The sequence below is a fragment of the Aspergillus udagawae genome, assembly GCF_001078395.1.
Source record: "Aspergillus udagawae IFM 46973 DNA, scaffold_4, whole genome shotgun sequence".
Taxonomy (NCBI): domain Eukaryota; kingdom Fungi; phylum Ascomycota; class Eurotiomycetes; order Eurotiales; family Aspergillaceae; genus Aspergillus; species Aspergillus udagawae.
In genome coordinates, this window is record NW_025091267.1 from 2,169,389 (window position 1) to 2,188,421 (window position 19,033).

At 52.5% G+C, this 19,033-nt stretch overlaps 9 protein-coding genes across 9 annotated transcripts; 5 read left to right on the forward strand and 4 right to left on the reverse strand.

Annotated features, from left to right (window-relative positions):
- Nucleotides 1-291: 291 nt before the first annotated feature.
- Nucleotides 292-1,984, forward strand: Aud_006144 (transcription factor domain-containing protein; the record flags this gene model as incomplete). The annotated part of the gene is made up of 4 exons (XM_043291050.1): nucleotides 292-1,092; nucleotides 1,136-1,242; nucleotides 1,291-1,586; nucleotides 1,629-1,984. The coding sequence occupies 4 exons, from the start codon at nucleotides 292-294 to the stop codon at nucleotides 1,982-1,984; spliced, it is 1,560 nt and encodes a 519-aa protein (XP_043146985.1).
- Nucleotides 1,985-1,991: 7 nt separating this feature from the next.
- Aud_006145 (cytochrome P450) lies at nucleotides 1,992-3,682 on the reverse strand (the record flags this gene model as incomplete). Its single annotated transcript, XM_043291051.1, has 4 exons — nucleotides 1,992-2,180; nucleotides 2,228-2,982; nucleotides 3,040-3,240; nucleotides 3,322-3,682. The coding sequence occupies 4 exons, from the start codon at nucleotides 3,680-3,682 to the stop codon at nucleotides 1,992-1,994; spliced, it is 1,506 nt and encodes a 501-aa protein (XP_043146986.1).
- Nucleotides 3,683-4,309: 627 nt separating this feature from the next.
- On the reverse strand, nucleotides 4,310-6,976 carry Aud_006146 (putative transcriptional regulatory protein; the record flags this gene model as incomplete). Its single annotated transcript, XM_043291052.1, has 1 exon — nucleotides 4,310-6,976. One exon carries the CDS (start codon nucleotides 6,974-6,976, stop codon nucleotides 4,310-4,312), a length of 2,667 nt encoding a protein of 888 aa, XP_043146987.1.
- A 511-nt stretch (nucleotides 6,977-7,487) lies between these two features.
- Nucleotides 7,488-8,902, reverse strand: Aud_006147 (serine hydrolase domain-containing protein; the record flags this gene model as incomplete). The annotated part of the gene is made up of 4 exons (XM_043291053.1): nucleotides 7,488-7,900; nucleotides 7,964-8,255; nucleotides 8,324-8,460; nucleotides 8,512-8,902. 4 exons carry the CDS (start codon nucleotides 8,900-8,902, stop codon nucleotides 7,488-7,490), a joined length of 1,233 nt encoding a protein of 410 aa, XP_043146988.1.
- An 827-nt stretch (nucleotides 8,903-9,729) lies between these two features.
- Nucleotides 9,730-11,400, forward strand: Aud_006148 (flavin-containing monooxygenase; the record flags this gene model as incomplete). The annotated part of the gene is made up of 1 exon (XM_043291054.1): nucleotides 9,730-11,400. The coding sequence occupies one exon, from the start codon at nucleotides 9,730-9,732 to the stop codon at nucleotides 11,398-11,400; it is 1,671 nt and encodes a 556-aa protein (XP_043146989.1).
- Nucleotides 11,401-11,660: 260 nt separating this feature from the next.
- Aud_006149 (uncharacterized protein) lies at nucleotides 11,661-12,309 on the reverse strand (the record flags this gene model as incomplete). The annotated part of the gene is made up of 2 exons (XM_043291055.1): nucleotides 11,661-12,161; nucleotides 12,250-12,309. 2 exons carry the CDS (start codon nucleotides 12,307-12,309, stop codon nucleotides 11,661-11,663), a joined length of 561 nt encoding a protein of 186 aa, XP_043146990.1.
- Nucleotides 12,310-13,092: 783 nt separating this feature from the next.
- Aud_006150 (SDR family oxidoreductase) lies at nucleotides 13,093-14,303 on the forward strand (the record flags this gene model as incomplete). Its single annotated transcript, XM_043291056.1, has 6 exons — nucleotides 13,093-13,147; nucleotides 13,199-13,457; nucleotides 13,512-13,675; nucleotides 13,723-13,922; nucleotides 13,974-14,124; nucleotides 14,179-14,303. 6 exons carry the CDS (start codon nucleotides 13,093-13,095, stop codon nucleotides 14,301-14,303), a joined length of 954 nt encoding a protein of 317 aa, XP_043146991.1.
- A 637-nt stretch (nucleotides 14,304-14,940) lies between these two features.
- On the forward strand, nucleotides 14,941-16,947 carry Aud_006151 (uncharacterized protein; the record flags this gene model as incomplete). Its single annotated transcript, XM_043291057.1, has 1 exon — nucleotides 14,941-16,947. The coding sequence occupies one exon, from the start codon at nucleotides 14,941-14,943 to the stop codon at nucleotides 16,945-16,947; it is 2,007 nt and encodes a 668-aa protein (XP_043146992.1).
- Nucleotides 16,948-17,527: 580 nt separating this feature from the next.
- On the forward strand, nucleotides 17,528-18,722 carry Aud_006152 (uncharacterized protein; the record flags this gene model as incomplete). Its single annotated transcript, XM_043291058.1, has 2 exons — nucleotides 17,528-17,767; nucleotides 17,832-18,722. 2 exons carry the CDS (start codon nucleotides 17,528-17,530, stop codon nucleotides 18,720-18,722), a joined length of 1,131 nt encoding a protein of 376 aa, XP_043146993.1.
- Between the last annotated feature and the right edge of the window lie 311 nt (nucleotides 18,723-19,033).

Genomic DNA, 19,033 nt, shown 5'->3' on the forward strand with positions numbered 1-19,033 from the left:
GTAACTAATAGCAGCAGATGAAAATATCAGGCCCTTTGCCTGTGCGCTCTGTCGGAGATCGTTCACACGAAAGTATGATTCTGATCATATGATGTAGCATCTCTAATGGGCCTTGACAGAGACCTTCTGAAACGCCATGAAAGGACATGCAGAGTAAGAGAACCGGAGGATGTCGTGGAGAATTCTGAAAATTTCCAGTCATATCAGCTAGATCAACAGAATGAACGCGAGAGAGCCGTTGTCTCATCTTGTTCAAACCGAAATGGAGACCTCCCTGACCTCCCCAGCTCGATGGACTTTTCCGCGCTGGACTTCTTGTTTGCACCACCACTGGCTTCCGACAGCATCACGGTGGCTGAGAGGCTGGAATATCTGGCCTACTTTACGAGCGCCAATGGTATGGCTACGTTTCTGGATCGCGAGACGCTCAAGCAGCGGCAGGAGCTCCTCAAGGGGGCTGACCAACACCCGCACGAAAGAGCATACGAAGAATTGCATGGTGCAGACTTGCTGCCGGAAACTATCGACCCCTCACTTATCGACCTGTCATCCAGTAACGGAGATATCCTCATTCACAAGGCCCGCGAGATTACTGAACATCTCCGCCGAACCATCACCACAAAGTCAGACAAAACCATCATCAAACTGGACTGGTCCCCTGCCGTCCAACAATCCTGCGCCGCCTTTTTCTCAGCTAGCAACATCCGCCGCTTCCTGGAATATTTCTGGTCATTGTGGTACCCCAGCTGTCCCATCGTGCACCGCCCGTCGTTCGATCCGGAGACGGCACGGACCGCTCTGCTGTGTGTTATGGTGATTATTGGGGCATGTCTGTCGCCGCATGAGGAAGAAAACGAAGCGGCCAAGATGTGGTTGGACAGCGTTGAAGAAATGACATTCGGCGATGAGTATTTTATGGAGAGAGAGACATCAGATACGTCGACGGGTCCACTACACAAGAACGCCGAAGGGATGAAGAAGCGCGTCGAATGTATCCAGGCTGCGTATCTTGTCTGCTCACTGCAGAAGAGGGAGGGCTCTGTGGAGGCGCAGGGGCGGATGAGGAGGCACCGTCATGCGACGCTGGTCGTGGTGCGTATTCCATTTCTATCTGCGAATCTTGCTAATAGAACAGCTGGCGAGAGACATCGGGCTTGAATCGGCCACGCATCGCAACTTACGGCTGGAGAGCCCGTCCAAGCCGTGGTGGAGGCAGTTCGTCATTGAGGAGGAATTGATCCGGTACGTCTGTCTCGGCTTGGTTACACGCCACTAATGCTAATTGGATAGGACTCTGACGTATGTATTCTTGATTGATGCCGCCATGGCGATCTTCCACCACACTCCGCCACGCATGGTGGTTTCGGAGCTCAAAATGGACATGGCCTGTCACGAGGTTTGCTTCCAGGCAAACACGGCTACAGAGTGCTTTTACTCATTCAGGGAGTGGGAACGGTGTATCTTCTGGTCTGAGAGACTGTCCGTCGCTGGTGTCGTACGGCGGATATGCCAGAGAGAGCTGGATGACCGCTCTGTTCTCGAGTTCTCAAAGATGGGAACGCTGAATCTGTTTACGACTATACAAGGTATGTTGATTATTCTATGTTGGAACATTGCTAACGATATAGCTGTGCATTCCTTGACATTTTACCTGCAAAACTCCTTGGTCTTCGAGTCGACCCTCGCCCCGATCCAAACTGGTTTGGACAACTGGCGTCGAATATGGAACGCACGACAACCCGAGGATAAGGACGTTCCCGACCAACCACAGGCCATCTGGAAGAAGATCGGCTTTGTGAGGTATGCACCTGAATTCTGGCAGTTGGCTCGCATCGTCGTTGCCCGAACCATCGCCAGCGATAGCGATGAACAATGTCTTCTGCCATCAGCGCGGGGACTCTCTCGCTTCGATCATAGTGATATGAGGGATATTAATGGATTGATCATGGAGTACCGGCAACTGAACTTGGGAGTTACGCCGTGACTTTGGTTCATCGAGCCACTGGTCTCTCTCTAACCCGGACACTAAAGTTGGTCGGCTTCACAAACCACCTGTTCTCTGTCTCCCAATTCTCAAGCTCCATACTGAAATCAAAGTCTCGGACAATCCGGGGGATGAGTTTCGACATTTCCAGAATGGAGATGTGTTTTCCAAGGCACGTCCTAGTCCCGAGGCCGAACTATAGTCGTCAGTATGCTACATCCGAGAGAAGTAGAGGAGACCTACAGGCATGTACATCTCGTTCATGGCTTTGAGCTTCTCCGGATTACTCTCCGCCTCGATCCATCTCTCTGGACGGAAAGTCGTTGCATCCGGGAACACTTCCTCATCGTAATGGGCCACCCAGGTGTTGATCCCCACCACCGTACCAGCAGGGAAGAAATAGTCGTTGATCTCCGCTCCGCCGTCTGGAACCACCCTCCACAGAGGCAAGCCTGTGGCACTGTGCATGCGAAGCGCCTCCTTGATCATGGCCTGGAAATACGGCATCTCCTGGCTCTCCCTGAAGGTGACTCTGTCACTGCACTTTCCCTGCGCTGTAAAGCCGTCGATCTCGCGCCGAAGCTTCTCCATGACCTCCGGATAACGCAGGAGATAATACATGATAGCCGACAGACTGATGGCAGTGGTGTCCGAGCCGGCAATGACGTTCGACAACCCCATCATGAAAACATGGTAATCTGTCACCTTCTCCGGATCCTTGTCCCGTGCCAGGATCATCTTCTCGACAAAGCTCTGCGTCTCCAGAGGCCCGCGCTCGACTTGCCCGAGGTCAGTCTTTACAGAGAGACCCCTGATCTTCTCCTGGACGAATCGCATGATATACTCTCTCCCCGCCGCACCAGACCAGCTGAACCAGCTCAGTGGTCCAAAAAGCCGCGGGTGCCACTCGGGGTATATGCCCACAAGGGTACTGTACGTCATCAGCCGCTGCAGCGCGGCAATCGTCCCTTCGATATCCTCTCCGCGATCGAGGAAGCCTCCCAAAGTTAGCCAGCCCGCAAGCAAATAGCCCAACAAGGCGCAAGCCGACTCACCAAACCGCTGCCCATAAGTAATATCCCCAATGACATCAAACGCATAACACTGGAAACAATGGCCGAGATTAAACTCCTCGCTGCGGGCCGCGAACTCCCGCAGCCGCCTGCAGAAGAGATCCGCGCACCGATCCACAAACGCCTCGTAATGCACCAGCGATGTCATGGAGTAGAGGCTCGAGAACCGCTTGCGCGTTTCCGCTACAATCGCTCAGCATTCCATCGAGGTGTGCTATGAAGTTGTGCTATGAAATGATATGAAGTTGGTGATATGATACATACCATGTCTTTTAATGTCCCGATCAGGAAACAAAGTCCACCGATTTGGATCCGGGTGCTTCCACCCCTCGTACCAGGCGGACTTGGTGAACTTGCTCCCCGTCCCGTAGACGGTTTTTATGGCTGCGCGTCCGGAGATACTGTAGTGGTCTGGGGCGATGCGGACGACGGGCCCGTATCGCCGGTGCAGGGCGATATTGTCTGTTTCGAAGTGGCCCGTTCGCACGCGGTTGAAGTACCAGAGTTTCGTGAAGCGGGTGAGGAAGGGGCCCGGGATTCGGCGGAGCGAGAGGGTGCGGAGGGTTGTGTGGAGGGTGGGGAGGATGGCAATTAGGATGAGGATGGGGATGAGGATGAGATGCATTTTGTTAACTTTAATGATGAAGATTGTGTCTCGGTGTTGATGTCTGTCTATCGGGATATACCACTATCATAGATATATATGTGGTGGAGTGATGATCACTCTCCACCCCCGCCCCCCACCGCCACTGTGGAGTCTATGGGGAAGCTATGCTACGTAGAAGTAGGACCTGGGTACTATTCGGCTGTACCCTGGATGAACAATATGTTTATGAGTGCGGAGTAATATTATGGATACACTTTAGGCCACAGTATCCGGGTCCTAATAACGTCCAAACTCTCGGTGCTGTTTCTGATGTACGAGGAAGGGGAGATGACCTCGAGACCAGTCTTGGTGTCCACTGCTATCGGCTTTGGAGGTTATAGCCAGCTGTGTATATTGAGTATGAGGAGGTTCGTTGGGACTGGGGTGATTTAAAGGGGAACATGTGGTTCAATTCCATAAAGGGTATCTACTAGATGATGGCTTTAAGTAAGGTCTTAGATATTGACCTAATCGGGTAAATAGCGAATTCGAAGGTAATGAGGCCAGTCGTCATTGGGCAGAACCACAGCGCAGATATAATACATATAAAGGTAGGTAGACGAAAGCAAGACCGCCAGATGTTACGATATTGTTCTCAGTGACTGCCTACAACGAAACTGGGATACTGATACTGCCCAACTCTCCCGATATCCGTTCATCAAAAAGCGGCATAGAGGGAATCCGGACAGTCCCCCCTACAGAACAAACCGGAGGAGTGCCCTTCCCCAGCCTCCTATCCAACCGACTCGACAACGACCGCGCAGCCACAAATGCCATATCCGATTTCGTCCCCAGACACCACAACGCCGAGATACAGAACTCGCAGTTCCGCCTTGCATACTCCGACGGATCGTCCGGCCTATAGCCATGCGACAGCGGCGTAATGTCATCAAGAAGAATGTACGCCGCCTTGGCGAAACAGCGAATCAGCACGAGCGTCCACGGCTCGGCCAGGAACGCAGCCTCGTTCACGGCGTCGTGGTAGAAGCGGATGCGGTTCGCGAGGGACTCCCGGCCCTGCAGACTGCGTTGCGCGATGGCCCCGACGGCGAGTGCGCTGTCCCGTCGGAGGGTCGACACAAAGTCGATTGCGGTGCGGGCCTCGCGGCGGCTTTCCAGGCCGAGGCGGCCCTCGTCGATGCCTTTCACGGTGTCGGCTAGCAGCATGGCTGCAAGATGCCAGTGTCCTGCGACGATGACGTACCAGGACTGGATGCGCGGGGGGAGGTCATCATGGTTGGCGTTGCAGCTCTGGAAGAATTGCTTGTAGGTGGTGTTCCAGTGTTGGTAGATGCGGAGGGTCTTCTGGATGACCTCTTCGAGGCGCTCGGGGCTGGCGCCACGGTAGACGAGGGTCTGGAGGCGAGTGACTTGTCGGAAGAGAAGGACTTTGACGGGGCTTGCATCGGAGAGGATCTCTGCGGCTTCTTCGTAAGAGCATGGCCAGCGGGGCGGGTTCGAGCCCTGGCGTGCGGCCCGCTTGTGGAGGAAGAAGTCGCCCCACAGGTCTTGTTTCTCCTTCAGGGCGCGGGTGTATGTGATGTTCCAGCCGTCGAGGTCGACGCTGCTGTCGGTTTTGGCATTCGAGACCGACGGCGCAACGGACGTTATCTGAGTGTCCTCGTCTGAGATGGCCAGCGGACGCTGATACATGGCGGCCTGCAGGGTATCGAACATGACCACCAGCCAGAAAAGAAGGTTGACGGTTTCCTGGTGCTCGGGGTCGGCGTAGAACGCATCTGTCTGGGGAGGGGGTGTATCGGCTATGCCGGCTAGATCGATATTGCTCTGCTGCGGCGAACTTTGCGACTTTGGTTTCTGCCGTTCCAGACGGGTCAGTTTATATCGGATGGAAAAGAGCTGTCGCACAGCCGCCTCCATGAACAAGGGCGCGCTGTCATTCTCCAGCAGCTCATGCAGCTCCATATCCTCATCGACGTTGAGCGGACGCTGTCCCACGGAGAAGATGATGTTCGCAAAAGCCACCCGGAAAGAAGGAATACCCGCTGCATTCTCCAGAGCACGTCGCGCCTGGTTCCAGAGGTTCTCCCGGATGACACGCTCGTGTTGCGCGACGGGCGAGGTCGACGAAAAGCCATGGCTTCTCGGCATCTTCTGTGCCCACTGCGAGGCAAACGCCATGATCGCGGTGTGGAGAGCTCTCGATGCCATTTTCTCTTCTGCGGCACTCAGATTTCGACCACGGACGGAGGAATACGCACGATCTAGCCGACATACTCGGGTGCAGATCCGGTTCGTCCAGTTCGGTCCCCATGCCGCTTGCGCTTTACTGGAGAGCCCGCTCGGTGTGGAGGTGTATGGGGAGACTGCAGTGTTGTAGGGACAGTTCTGCTCTGTGAGCCAGCAGGACAATGCATTTTCCATGCTGTCATGGTATATGCGGATAAGATTTTGAGTCATCATTGAGCGGGCATAGCTGTCTGAAATATTATCGGAAAGAACAAATAGACTGTCTTTGTTCCCAGGTGGATAGAGACTGTCTGCCGAGAACGTTGGTAGACCGTCACCGCTGCTATCCGGTATCACAAAGCCAGGGGACGACGAGTAATAAGAACCACTCAACCCCGGACTTGAATCATCAAACTGTTGGAGCAAATCGAGAGTCTCATCGAGAGAGTGCGGTCCCGAGCTCGACAAGCTCTGCTGGTAGTAGTCAAAGCTCGAACAACTGTCCTCTGCCGAGCCCGACGTTTCCGCATTGCTCGGCGGCACCGGTGCTGTGTTCGCGTTCCAAAGCATGATACTGAACGGGTCGAGTTCAGAGTCCCTGCTTCTCAGCGGTATTGAGACGGCATTCGGCGGCATCGACCAAGTCACCGGCTGATCAACAGAACTACTCGACGACACTCCATTCCCGGTACTGTTGGATAGCCACGAGGAGGAGTACAGCATGTCGTCCAACAGGCTCGTTTGTCCCGAGTCCGAGCGGGTTGAAATCACGTCTCCCTCCGCTCTAGGCAAGTTGCTCGCATTGCGACCTTTCTGCTTTCGAACCCCCCGCGCGGCGGCCCGGTTCTCAACTAACCAGTTGAACGTGCATTCTCGATTGTATTTCCTGCAGTTCGAGCACGGGATGTTGAGATTGCTCTCTGCTAGCACCCTTCGATTGGCCACCTCCTGGCGTGCTGATGATGTTCCTGATACCGATGAAGTTGAACCGTGCCGGTCTCTGCGAGCGGGAGCATCGCACGCCCTCTTCCCCTTCCGGCATGGATCGCAGCTGTGGTGTTGACGTCGACGGTGAGGCTCCATCGCGGCACTTGAAATCAACTCCTTAAACGCTAATAATTGCCTGCATACAGATTCGGCTATTACCGGGTTCGATTGCTATTGTGGGGAGAGAGCTAAGAGATATTTGTTGGGGATACAGTATGGGGGGGAGACCTCATGGTTAGGTGGGTTTTGAAGCTTCGAGCCAGAGGACAATGCGGGGTCTGGGGATTCGCGGACTTTAGTGTTAGGGGAAGGAGTCCACGAGACTTGACTGGTCTATCGATGCCCAAATCTAGACGCACTAGATAGAGCCGTTGGATCAGAGTGGTGCTCTGGTTGGCGGTTGGATTGCGGTGGCGGTTACTATATCCACTTGCGTGTTGGCGGGCGGAGATACCCCATGGGGAGTGGCCGTCCATGAACTTTGAAGCCTTCGGGTCACCGGAAGTATAGAGTTCTAAACACAGGCTGGCAGATGAACGGTAAATTGGCCAATCATCTAGAAATAATCAAAAGCAACTGCTCAAACCCTACGCCTACGAGAGAGAGTCTAATCCTGAACCAGACCACGGTAGACAGCAGACTCCACATCCTGCCAAAGACTCCAAACTTGAGGATCGGCAAAGGGCAAGAGCTGAGTGCAGATCATCCCTGCGACGCCTTTCTCCCTATCGCACCACCACCACAGATTCGCCAGTCCTGCCCAGTGCGCCGTCCCTTCAGACCGTCCCGTTGGTCCTCCGGTCTGCATGAATGTGAGTCCCCACCCCTGAGGTGTCGACGATGGGTAAAGATGACCTATTGCATTGGTGAGATCAGGCTTTGAGGCTGGAATTGCTTGGGCTGCGAAGTTGGTAAGATTCGGGATCTGATTGCGGAACATCTCGTCGACTGTCGCTTTCTCAAGTATTTGCTTGCCGGTGATCGGCGAGATGCCGTCGTTTAGGAGTGTGGCAAGGATTTCTGCGCGGTAGCGGACTATCAGTATTTTCTCAGAATGGCAAACATAGTACAAGACACACATACGACAGTACTCTTGCGGTTTAGCGAAACAGCCCCCGCCACCACTGTTGAAGCAGGTCTTGATATCCTCAGCGGTCTGCACAACCAGAGGCCGCCGAAGCAGGTGGTCTCGACCGGAGAGCTGGCCTTGAGCGTCTCTCTGATTCATGTACGCCAACTTCTCCTTTATTGACGCCGACGGAAACATCGAAATGTTATTCAGCCCGAGGGGCTCAAAGATGTTGCGGTGGAAATACTCGTTCAATGATTGCCCTGTGACTCGCTCCACCAGGACTCCTGCCCAGTCGATGTTGACCTTAAGCATGAATTAGAATGAATTAGATGAGGGAAATAGGAGCAGCTGTGCTAGCTTGATGAACGCACGCCATATTCCCACTTCTCCCCAGGCTGATGAACCAATGGCTGCAGCATATCGTAGATGTGTCCTGAGAACTCGTCGTAACCAACCGGCTTGCTGTAGTCTCTCAACTTTTCATTAAAAAATGTATAGCCAAAGCCAGCTTTTTCCCCAGTCAGTCAGTACTTGCTTTCACGAGGAAGCGTCTACTTGCCGGTATGGTTTAACAACATTCTCAATGTGATTCCCCTACGCTTCTCGACCAAAGCCCCATCATCCTGCAACACCTTCACCTCTTTCAGCTCGGAGCATATCTTCTCAACCTGGTCGGAATCATCCAATTTCAATATCCCCTGTTCGACAAGCTGCATGCATGCAATCCCCGTGATTATTTTCGTGCACGATGCAATCCAGAAAATACTGTCGAGCGTCATCGGCTCTTCAGAGCCATACCCACGCTTTCCACTCGCATGCGCAAAGTGCTCCTTGCCATCCTTGCCGACGACCACCGCCACTGCACCTGGGATACCCTTTTCCTGGTCCGTACACGCCGCATCTACTCTCTCTTTGAGGGCAGTTACTGCCTGAGGAGAAAGAGAAGCCATTTTGAGAAGTAGAAATCCAGTTATTTGTGGTCAAATCCCGTCCTTGCTTGAGCGATCGAGCTTAATATAACGGGCATCGTTACCCCTCATAATATAACAACCATACCTCGGTGGACAGCATCCATTGTCCAACGAATTGCACTTTTTAATCAGTAAGCGGGCTAGAGCTACGGGCAGCTTGGAGTCAGGACTGGACCTGAAGTGTCTCCTACTGATTGCTACAGTGGACTCGGAATTTGCGGAACCGCACGCAGACACCTCGGTCAAAACTGCGATAGTCACCCGCCAGAATACGTCTATCAGTGCGGATCCGCACTGGTATGCAAGCCAGTGACAATGTGTTGATGATTGTCTGCCAATTGTTTGTGGTGTTGCTTTTTGCGTGCGGGGAAGACGAGGACAGGAGTGGAGCTATGCTCCGCGTCTATGTACTGGCAGAAGTACCTTGCATGCTTGTCGGTAACTCGCCGTTCGATCCCCGTATGAATCCCCTACGCTGAGTGCGTCAAGAGGGGAAAGCAAGTCGAGTATGTCCACTGTGATAGGAAAAGCCTCGGTTGGGTTGAGGGGTGATAATGCGTGCTTCATGCAGTCAGCGTAACAATCCCAGTCAGGGCACATCCTACATTGACTTGCACAGGTGATCCTTGTCCAGGCGAGCAAGAGGGGTTGGCTATGTTTGCCTAGACGAGCATTGAATGATTCGTGAGCTGCATAGGGAGTGTTGAGCTCACGAATACTTAAAAGCAGGGTTGGAATCGTCGGTTACACGTAAGATTTGTCAAAAGACCCGATCAAAGAAATTGACTCATAGTTCAACATCAAACATGCATATCAGGAAGGAACTTAGTGAATATGTCTCTCGTCGGGGCACGACTGGACCCTACGCTGATAACCTCAACGTCGATGTCCTGATCGTGGGAGCTGGATTCGGCGGCATCTACTGCCTTCATGAAATGCGAAAGCTGGGTCTGAAGACCGTCATATACGAGGCCGGCGATGATGTTGGCGGCACCTGGCGCTGGAACTGTTATCCAGGAGCCGCGGTGGACTCGGAGATTCCAGAGTACCAGTATTCCATTCCAGAGACCTGGAAGGATTGGACTTGGTCGACGAACTACCCCAACTATGAAGAGCTGAGACGGTACTTTGACCATGTTGACCAGGTGCTCCAGGTAAAGAAGGACTGCGCCTTCAACAGCGTGGTGGTGGAGGCCCGCTTCAACACAGATGAGGGCCGCTGGCACGTCAGAACGGCCGATGGGAGAATGGCGTCCTCAAAGTACCTCATCATAGCCGCTGGATTCTCTGCAAAGCGGTACATCCCCGAGTGGCCGGGAATGGACGAATTCCAGGGCATCGTCCACCACTCTTCCTTTTGGCCGGGTGAGCACACAATTGATGTCCGAGGGAAGCGCTGCGCGATCATCGGCACCGGTGCGTCAGGCGTCCAAGTCACGCAGGCCTGGGGTCCAAAGGCCGGGTCGCTCAAGGTCTTCCAGCGGACCCCCAACTTGGCCATCCCCATGCGGAAACGCTCCCTATCCGCCGCGGCTCAGCAAGAAGCCAAAGCACTGTATCCCGAGCTATTCTCGCTCCGCGAGAAGGCCTTCGCGGGATTCCTGTATACATTCTCCGAGAAGAGTTTATGGGAAGACAACGAAGAAGAACGAGAAGCTTTTCTCGAGAGGTTATGGGCAGAAGGGGGCTTCCGCTTCTGGGTCGCCACCTACCGCGACGTTCTCCTCGACGCTGAAGCCAACCGCATCGTGTACGACTTCTGGTGCAAAAAGGTCCGCCAGCGCATTGGCGATCCCAAGGCCCGAGAGTTGCTCGCGCCCCGCGAGCTACCGCACTACTTCGGCGTCAAGCGTCCTTGTCTGGAGGAAACTTACTTTGAGCAGTTCAATCGGGAGAATGTCGAGGTGGTGGATATCAGGAATAATCCCGTCGTGGCCTTCACAGAGACCGGCATCAAGCTCGAAGATGGCACAGTACACGAGGTTGATGTCGTGTGCGTCGCGACCGGATTCGACGTCACCACTGGCGGTATGACCAGCATGGGACTGACCAGCATCCACGGCACGAGCCTCAAAGACGAGTGGAAGGACGGCACGTACACGCATCTCGGCTTGACGGTCAGCGGGTACCCCAATATGTTTCATCTTTATGGACCGCAGGGACCGACACTGCTCAGCAACGGGCCCACGAGTGTGGAGGTCCAGGGCCGATGGGTTGCAGACGCGATCAAGCAGATTGAGCGTCAGGGGATTAAGTATATTGATCCTCTCCCGGAATCAGCTCGCGCTTGGAAGAAACGGATCAATGAACTTTCGGACATCTCGCTCTTCCCTACTACCAAATCCACGTATATGGGTGGAAGCATCCCTGGCAAAGTGTTTGAGCAGGGGAATTATACGGGCGGTATACCTCAGTATCTGGCGGAGATTCGCACTGCTCTCCCGAATTTCAATGGGTTCAATACTGTCAAATACTAGGCAGACTGTTCTGCGTGTGGAGATAGTCACTCAATCATTTCTATTAGCTCCTAGTTACAAACGCTTGCTTCCATTCGAATCCAAAAGAACCAGACACCGTACCTTGCATTTCCAACCAATATACATACCGCAAGTCCGTATAGATAAGGAAAATTTTGTCAAAGGGAAGAAAGGCAGAAAAAAAGTACATGAGTGGGGAAAAGCATAACCAAACATGACAAATCATCCTGATCAACTGCAAACGGCCTCCGTTGCGTCAATCACTTCCTATCGCCCCAAAGCCCGACAATACCCATAGCAAGCGCAAGCCCCGAGCACACGGCTCTAGCACACTGCAGCCGTCTCTCGCGGGCCATCTCCTCACGGACACTCTCGCCATTCACCGACTCCTCCTCGGCCTCAACAACGACAAGGTCCTCGTCTTTCTTGGCGCCATTTCTGCGAGAGAAAGACATGCACCCAGAGTCCTGGATGAGACTCTGAGCCCAGGCCTTGAGACCGAGTTCCCGGTGGAACCAAAAGTCCATTCCGTATGACCCGACAATGGACGCGACGCACATCCAGATGAGGTAGGGGTGTTTACGGTGCTTGGGCGAGACAGAGTATGCAAAGATGAGGCAGCCGTTGGCGATGTTTGTCAGTCGTAAACCATGTTTGCGATTGAGGCGTTTGACTTCGTTCAGAGATCGGAGAGCGTTGGCGGAGGTGGGGAGAAGGCTCAAGGAGGGGATTGTGACAGCGGAGGTGGAGTAGGATAGGCCCTGTGGCGGTCTTATTAGTCTCTTGATCCGACATTATGGAGTTATAAAGTCGAGCGCAAATCTACGAATGGTCAGTGTTGAGACTTACTGTGAGAATGCCCAAGGACACCGTTCCGACGAATTTGGTGACGGTGATAGGGCACGCCATTATGTTAGATGCACGTTGATGACAAAAGTAGTGATTCTCACAATGTCACAACAGATGTCGATTTTTGTTGATATGGTCGCAGACAATGCAACGCGTGATTTTGATGCGGAAGAAGATGGATCATAATCATGGAGCTCTTGGAAAGTGGAGCAGCAGCCAAAAAAGTGACGTCGGGATAATGGGCCGACCGTCCAATGGCAGACCGCCAATTAGGTAGCTTGTTGTTTGTGCCTGACAGCCTGAGGCAGCAGCACATAGAATGTTCGAGGCAGAAAGCTAAGTATGCATAAAAGTAGGTATCCGTAGAGCAGTAATCAGAGACACTTTGAAGGAGACTAATTGGCAAGTTTGAGATATCTACTGTGAGAGACGTCTTGATCTGTCAATATCTGCTCCGTGTGAAGCATAGAATTGCCATGTGACGGGCATATCTGTACAGCACACGCGCTATCAGAATACACAACGCATGAAATCCGATTGACTACCTGAATCGTAAGATATTACAGAGGACATCAGATATTAGGTTCTTTCACTACGTTTGGTGCTGTTTGAGGTTGAGCTAAATACTAATCATTAATGGGACATTCCGAGGCTCCCGATCGAACAGCCGCGGCATCTTGGCCGCTGTGGGGTATGGAAGACAGCTAGCTGGCACTACACTAATGCACTAACTTGAGCTACCATCTCGTTTCAACTCATCTATCAGGGGTCTGAACACTTTTGATCTGTCAAAAGCTAGAATCTGATCACCAGTGCAATCAAGACAACATTGTCAACGCAGAAATGCCAGTTCCCACCGAAGACTACCTCAGCGACTCCTGGAAGGAGGGCCTCTTTAGTGAGTCTCCCATTGAACTCATAGCAACTAATCCGCTAACATAACGTCCAGCAAACAAAGTGGTCTTCTGCACAGGTGGCGCAGGCACCATCTGCAGTGCGCAGGTCCGCGCCCTCGTCCATCTAGGCGCGGACGCATGCATCGTCGGCCGAAACGTCGAGAAAACCGAACAGGCAGCCAAGGACATTGCCACCGTTCGTCCAGGAGCCAAGGTCATCGGTATTGGCGCAGTTGATGTCCGCAAGTACGATGATCTGAAGGATGCGGTCGATCGCTGCGTCAAGGAGCTCGGGGCGATCGACTTTGTCATGTAGGCCGCCCCCCGTCGCGTTCGATGCGCTTTGCTAACAGGAGTCCATGATAGCGCCGGTGCAGCTGGCAACTTCCTGGCTTCTATCCAGCAGCTGTCGGTAAATGCTTTCAAGTCGGTGATTGATATCGATGTGCTGGGGTCGTACAATACCCTCAAAGCGACGATTCCTCACCTCGTCGAATCCGCGAAGAAGCACAGAGTCGACTCGAAAACTCGTACGTCATCCCATTTCCAGCTTGGACCGTATCTAACCGTTTCATAGTGCGGCCCTCGCCGCTCGGCACCGGTGGACGCATCATCTTCATCAGCGCCACGCTCCACTACCGCGCAACGCCCTTCCAGGCGCATGTGGCCGTCGCCAAAGCCGGCATCGACGCCTTGTCTCACACCGTGTCCATCGAGTATGGTCCGCTCGGGGTGACTTCGAATATCATCGCTCCTGGGCCAATCGAGTCCACAGAGGTACATCGTCCCTTCACCTGGGGTAACGAATTGTGTATCTAACATTCCTAGGGTCTCGACCGCCTCCTGCCCTCCGATATAAAAGAATCATATACCAAATCCCAACCCCTGGGCCGTTTCGGCTCTGTCCGTGATATTGCCGATGCGACGGTCTACCTCTTCTCAAATACCGGTAGTTATGTTTCTGGCCAAGTCCTCGTCGGTAGGTTGTCTTCTGTGCGAATCAAATCAAAATTCTCAGGCTGACGCGCGGTAGTTGACGGTGCGAGTTGGCGCATGTCGTCTGGCGGTGCGGCGTACGGGCAGCTGCAGTATCCGGATTTCCTGCTCACCGGGGACGCAGTTCAGAACGTCAAAGGACAGAAGAAATCGAAGCTCTGATTCGGGCATAGTTTTGAAAGAATGCTTTTTTCTTTGTTGTACCCGTATAGATTAGTTGCCGCCTACTCAACGGTATAATTATAAGACATGCTACGCTTTACTCCGGGAGAATATGATAACTGATAAAATGTTGAAGTGTGAAAATATCAAACAAGGCATGTTCATGTAAGGTAGCAACCTTGCAGACACCTGATCCGATCGCTGCCGAGTGACCGGATGATGTCTTGGACCAATCAATACTCGTTGGTACAGGTGTCTAAGACAATGCCTTTGTGCTGTTCAATGTCGCTCGATTGTCCAGGCTGTCTTCCGCCATGCCAACCTTGAACAAAGAACAACGACCTGGGCAGAGACATTCTATACACTCAACCGACACTTATGAGACCTGCTACTTGAGGCTGAATATGTGATGTCTTCAACTCGCTATCACCACCCCTCGGCCAGATGGCGTGTTCGAGGTAAGTGCAACATTGTAGATAACTAGTTGTATATAAGTACCTGAGCCCATCCTTGACCGCAACTTCGACTCTACGTTGAATTCTCCCGGTTCGACTAATCCCTCTCCAAATTTCAATCCAACCTTTGTCATTTATATATACACTTTGGTTATACTGAAGACACCCAACAGTCACCAACCATGGATCCCCTCGATCAACTCGCCGATTTCGAATTCCTCCTGGAACAGGTAAGACATGTCAAGAATGACAGGAATGTCTCGATTTCGGACAAAGCTGAGTATTTTCGCAAAACTTTAGTCGACCAGATTGAATCCTTCTCCGAAATCGAGAAGAAGCACTTGTACAGATACCTTAAGCTCAGCCGCGATAATGAAGAACTCCAGGCTTCCTACGATGAGCTGAACGAATCGCTCAACCAAGAACTACGCAAGGTCGAGCGCAAGAATGCAGAGCTGCAGGACGCAAAGGCTGCCCTAAGAGAGGCGCAGAAGGATTGCGAGGCTAAGGAGGAGTACATACGCGACGCCGAGGTGGCGAATGCTGCGCTCGAGGAGAAGAACCAAGAGCAGAGAAGTCTAATCAAATCGTACAAGCAGGATTGGAAAGCTATGAAAGATGAGCTGGAGCTCCGAGACAGGACAATTGACGATCTGCAGACCAGCTTGCGGAGCAAGGGCGCCCTTGTCGCCAAATATGAGCGCGAAATCGAGCAATATCGAAATCAGCGCAAAGAATGGGAACGGCAAGTGGATGAAGTTGCCCAATACCTGGATGACAAGAGCGAGGTCTTGAAATGGCTCAACGAAGTGAGCAGGCCTTTAAAAGGCAACCCAAAAACATTAGGTTCTGCAGCGTCCAGTTCTGAAGCGTCAAGCTCTAGCATACGCGAGGTGTCAGAGTCTGTAGTGGGATTAACAACAGATGACGGAGCAGATGACGAGACGCATTGTACTACAGATTCCGGGAAGGGGGGTAAAGTAACCTTCGCGACATGTTCGTCTAGATATCGGCGACTGGACCTGCAGGAAAGTGCAATGGACTGTTCAAGTGAGGTGCTCAGCGTGGACGAAACGAAGTCAATATGTGGTGCTACCCTTGACGAAGAAATGGCGTACTTGTCTGACAGTCTATCAGCTCTGTCCATCGAACGAGAGGCATCTCCAACGGAATGTCATATGACCGATTGTCACGAGATATCATCTCCGGCAAGCTCGTATGACTTGGATCTTCTACCGCAACGGCGAAAGCGACGAAAGCAGCGCACAAAAGAAGTGGAGGACTCTGAGTTTGCACGCAAGAGAACCAAGGTCCGCAAACATTGTGAGAGTCCCGTTCAAACTGCCAGCGGAGAAAGTGCCTCATTTGATGTTCCAGATCGCAAACAGGGATCGGCCGAATCTTGTGCAAGTCCCATTCAAACGGACAGCGAGGCAAATCCTTCATTCGATGCTGGAGCAAGCGACCATGGATCGCATGAGACTCCATGTCCGAGAGACTGCATGAAGGCGGCAGAAACAATCTTTACAATTTCACGTGGAGTTCAAACTGTTGCCTACCAAATGGACGGACCGGTAACAATCCCGTCAATAGAGTCCCCGGAAGCATCAGGACGATCACAGCTCCTACTTTCGAACGGAAGAAGAGGCCGCTATAGGGATCCTGTATACCTTCCAAAATCATATGCCAAATCCCAACTGCTGACACACCACGCTCGAGAGCTTGGTGTAAGTAGGCCGCGATATGTCAGTGTGACTCGGCCTGTGCTCAGGAGCAGAGTTGTATCGTGGCCTCTTAATGAAGCCGAGCAACAGAGCTTTGAACAAGGCGACCTTCAGCAGGAGAACATAGAAGCCCTGTTAGTGTCACAGTCTTCGAACTATGGGAGCGAGTCACTGGAAGCTGAAGCTGACGCTGGTCCCGTGCTGAAAACAGTTTCACATAAACCTTACACCGCCATGGGAGGAACGCTGTGGCTGCCCTTTGTGACGGTGTTGGTCCTGTTGTTGTCCATACTTTCCACACTCTCTGCTGACGGAGAGCGTCGATCGTGGAATAGAGCCAATATGATGCCACACGATCCCCTGACAAGATTGCGCCAATGTCCGCTCTCGCAATGTAAGGCGGTGCGGGCTGCTGAGTGGGAGATCGTTCGAAGGACTGATTCCGATTTCTTGTCTTTTGGATGACTAGTCTCGTTATTTCCATATATTTAACAAGCTTTTGGCGTTGGGACTAGATTCTTCCATCGGAGCGTGCTTTTGCCAGTAGGCCTTTCAACATTGAATGTCAAACTCAATCTAGTCCACGCGAATCACGTCTTTGCCAGCCCTATGGGTTTGTGCAAGCATTGACTGGCCACAGCGTACTCAGTAAATAGATTCAATGGAGTGGCACTCTGCACAGTAACAGTAAACACCATCTATTTCAGGCATCAGTTACATGTGACTCGTACTCCACTCTCCGGAACAAAGAGTCGTAAGCATCTGACCCAAACAGGACTAGTTGGATCACGTTGCGTCACCTACCTCCGCCCTGCGCCACCGCAGCGAATTAAAAGCAGCAGACAGTAGGCAACTGTATCGACGTCTCTTTAGCCTCCCCTCCTGACAACAATAAGCATCAAAGTGATCATCTTCTTCAACCTAAACTCTCGATCAGCCATCGTTTTCATCAGATATTTGACTCTTGACGCCTTCCTTTCATTCTGACTCTCTTCTTTTGTAACTTTTACCTCATGTGTGCTTTCTAAAAGTCGTTGCCGACACAATGAACCTTCGTTCGTTCCTCCTCGGCAGCGCCGTCGCCCTTGGCGCCAATGCATTTCTAGTCGTTCCCGAGATAAATGGTGGTGATGTCGCTCCACAGGGTGATTTTACTGGCCTTCATCCCTTAGAGGCCTTTACTGCTCAGCAACAGCAGGTCAAACTCGTTTGCAAGGAGTGCCCGTTCCGTGAAGTGAATGAGAATGGAGATGTCAGCTGGACTGACGGCTTCCTCACTTCTCTGGTGAGTCCGGCTTTCCGTTCTGTTGCAACCTATTGTTTTGCAAACGTATCGCTAATTGCTGTAGGCATTGAACTTCTCTATCGAAGATGGTGCTTTGCAGGTCAATGGCCATCAGATCTTCCCGCCCCCTCCCCCATCCGTTATCACTGCTGTTCAGCGCCGGGAGCCTGACGGAGCAGAGTCCGACCCCATCTCATTGGGATACGCTGTCGAGTTCATGCCTCTGGGTGTGCCAAATGACGTTCCTATGGAGCTGTCAGCTGTTCGATTCACTGTCCTCGATCTGGACGGCCATCCCGTACCACTCGATACCGTTGCCATCACTATCATCAATGACCTCAAGGGTAACATCTATATGGCGAAGACCGACTTCGAAGATACGGCTCCGAACCGCGTCTCGTGGAAGCAGTGCCGCGGAAAGCCCAAGTGTCTGCGCAAGCTTCTGGTTGAACGCATTCGCGGATTGTTTTCCGCCGCAAAGGCGCGTGTTCTTGAAATGAGGCCTAGACCTTTTGGGTGTGGCGGTGGTCGTTCTCGTCCTATGCTACACCCCTACCGCCCAGATGGCGATTCTGATCACGATATCGTACCTGGTCGCCGCCCTCACCCAGGAGATGAGGGTCCCTTCGGATTTGACGGTCGCCCTCATCACCACCATCACATGCACCATATGCATCATGGCGGTTGGGAACGTACCGTTTCCCGCATCGTCCGTTTCATTCTTGTTCCCGCGGTTCTCGGTGTTCTTGCCGGGTTGGCCGCCAGCGCTCTCGGTATGTTGGCCGGCCAGATTGTGGTCTTCCTGTGGCAACGGCGCCGTCGCTCCACTCCCACAGAGAATGTGGAGCAAGGAGCTGTGTCGGAGAAGCAGGGTCTGATGACTCAGGCGTCCGACGAGCTTCCTCCCGCTTACAGTGATGATGAAACCGTCGAGGTGTCCGACACCAAGCAGTAAACAGTCGTGTGCAACAATTCGGATTGGTTGATAGGACACGTGAGACAGCAGTTCTGTGCCAATTGAAGAGGTTGGCTTGGTGGAGCTTAGGCCTATTGAGTAATCGGTGGACGACTCATTGAATTTGCCTATTCTGCGATCCAGATTATGCCTTTTTCCCACACTCACTCGGTATTTTCAGTTTGTCTCACACTCGTCGCCTTTCCATTTGCTTACCATTACGTTTCTTTGAGTCTTCTATAATGTCGTGGATTAGCAAGCTTTGTTACCACTAGTTAGTAGTGAACAGCAGCAAGGCAATAGTCTTTTTG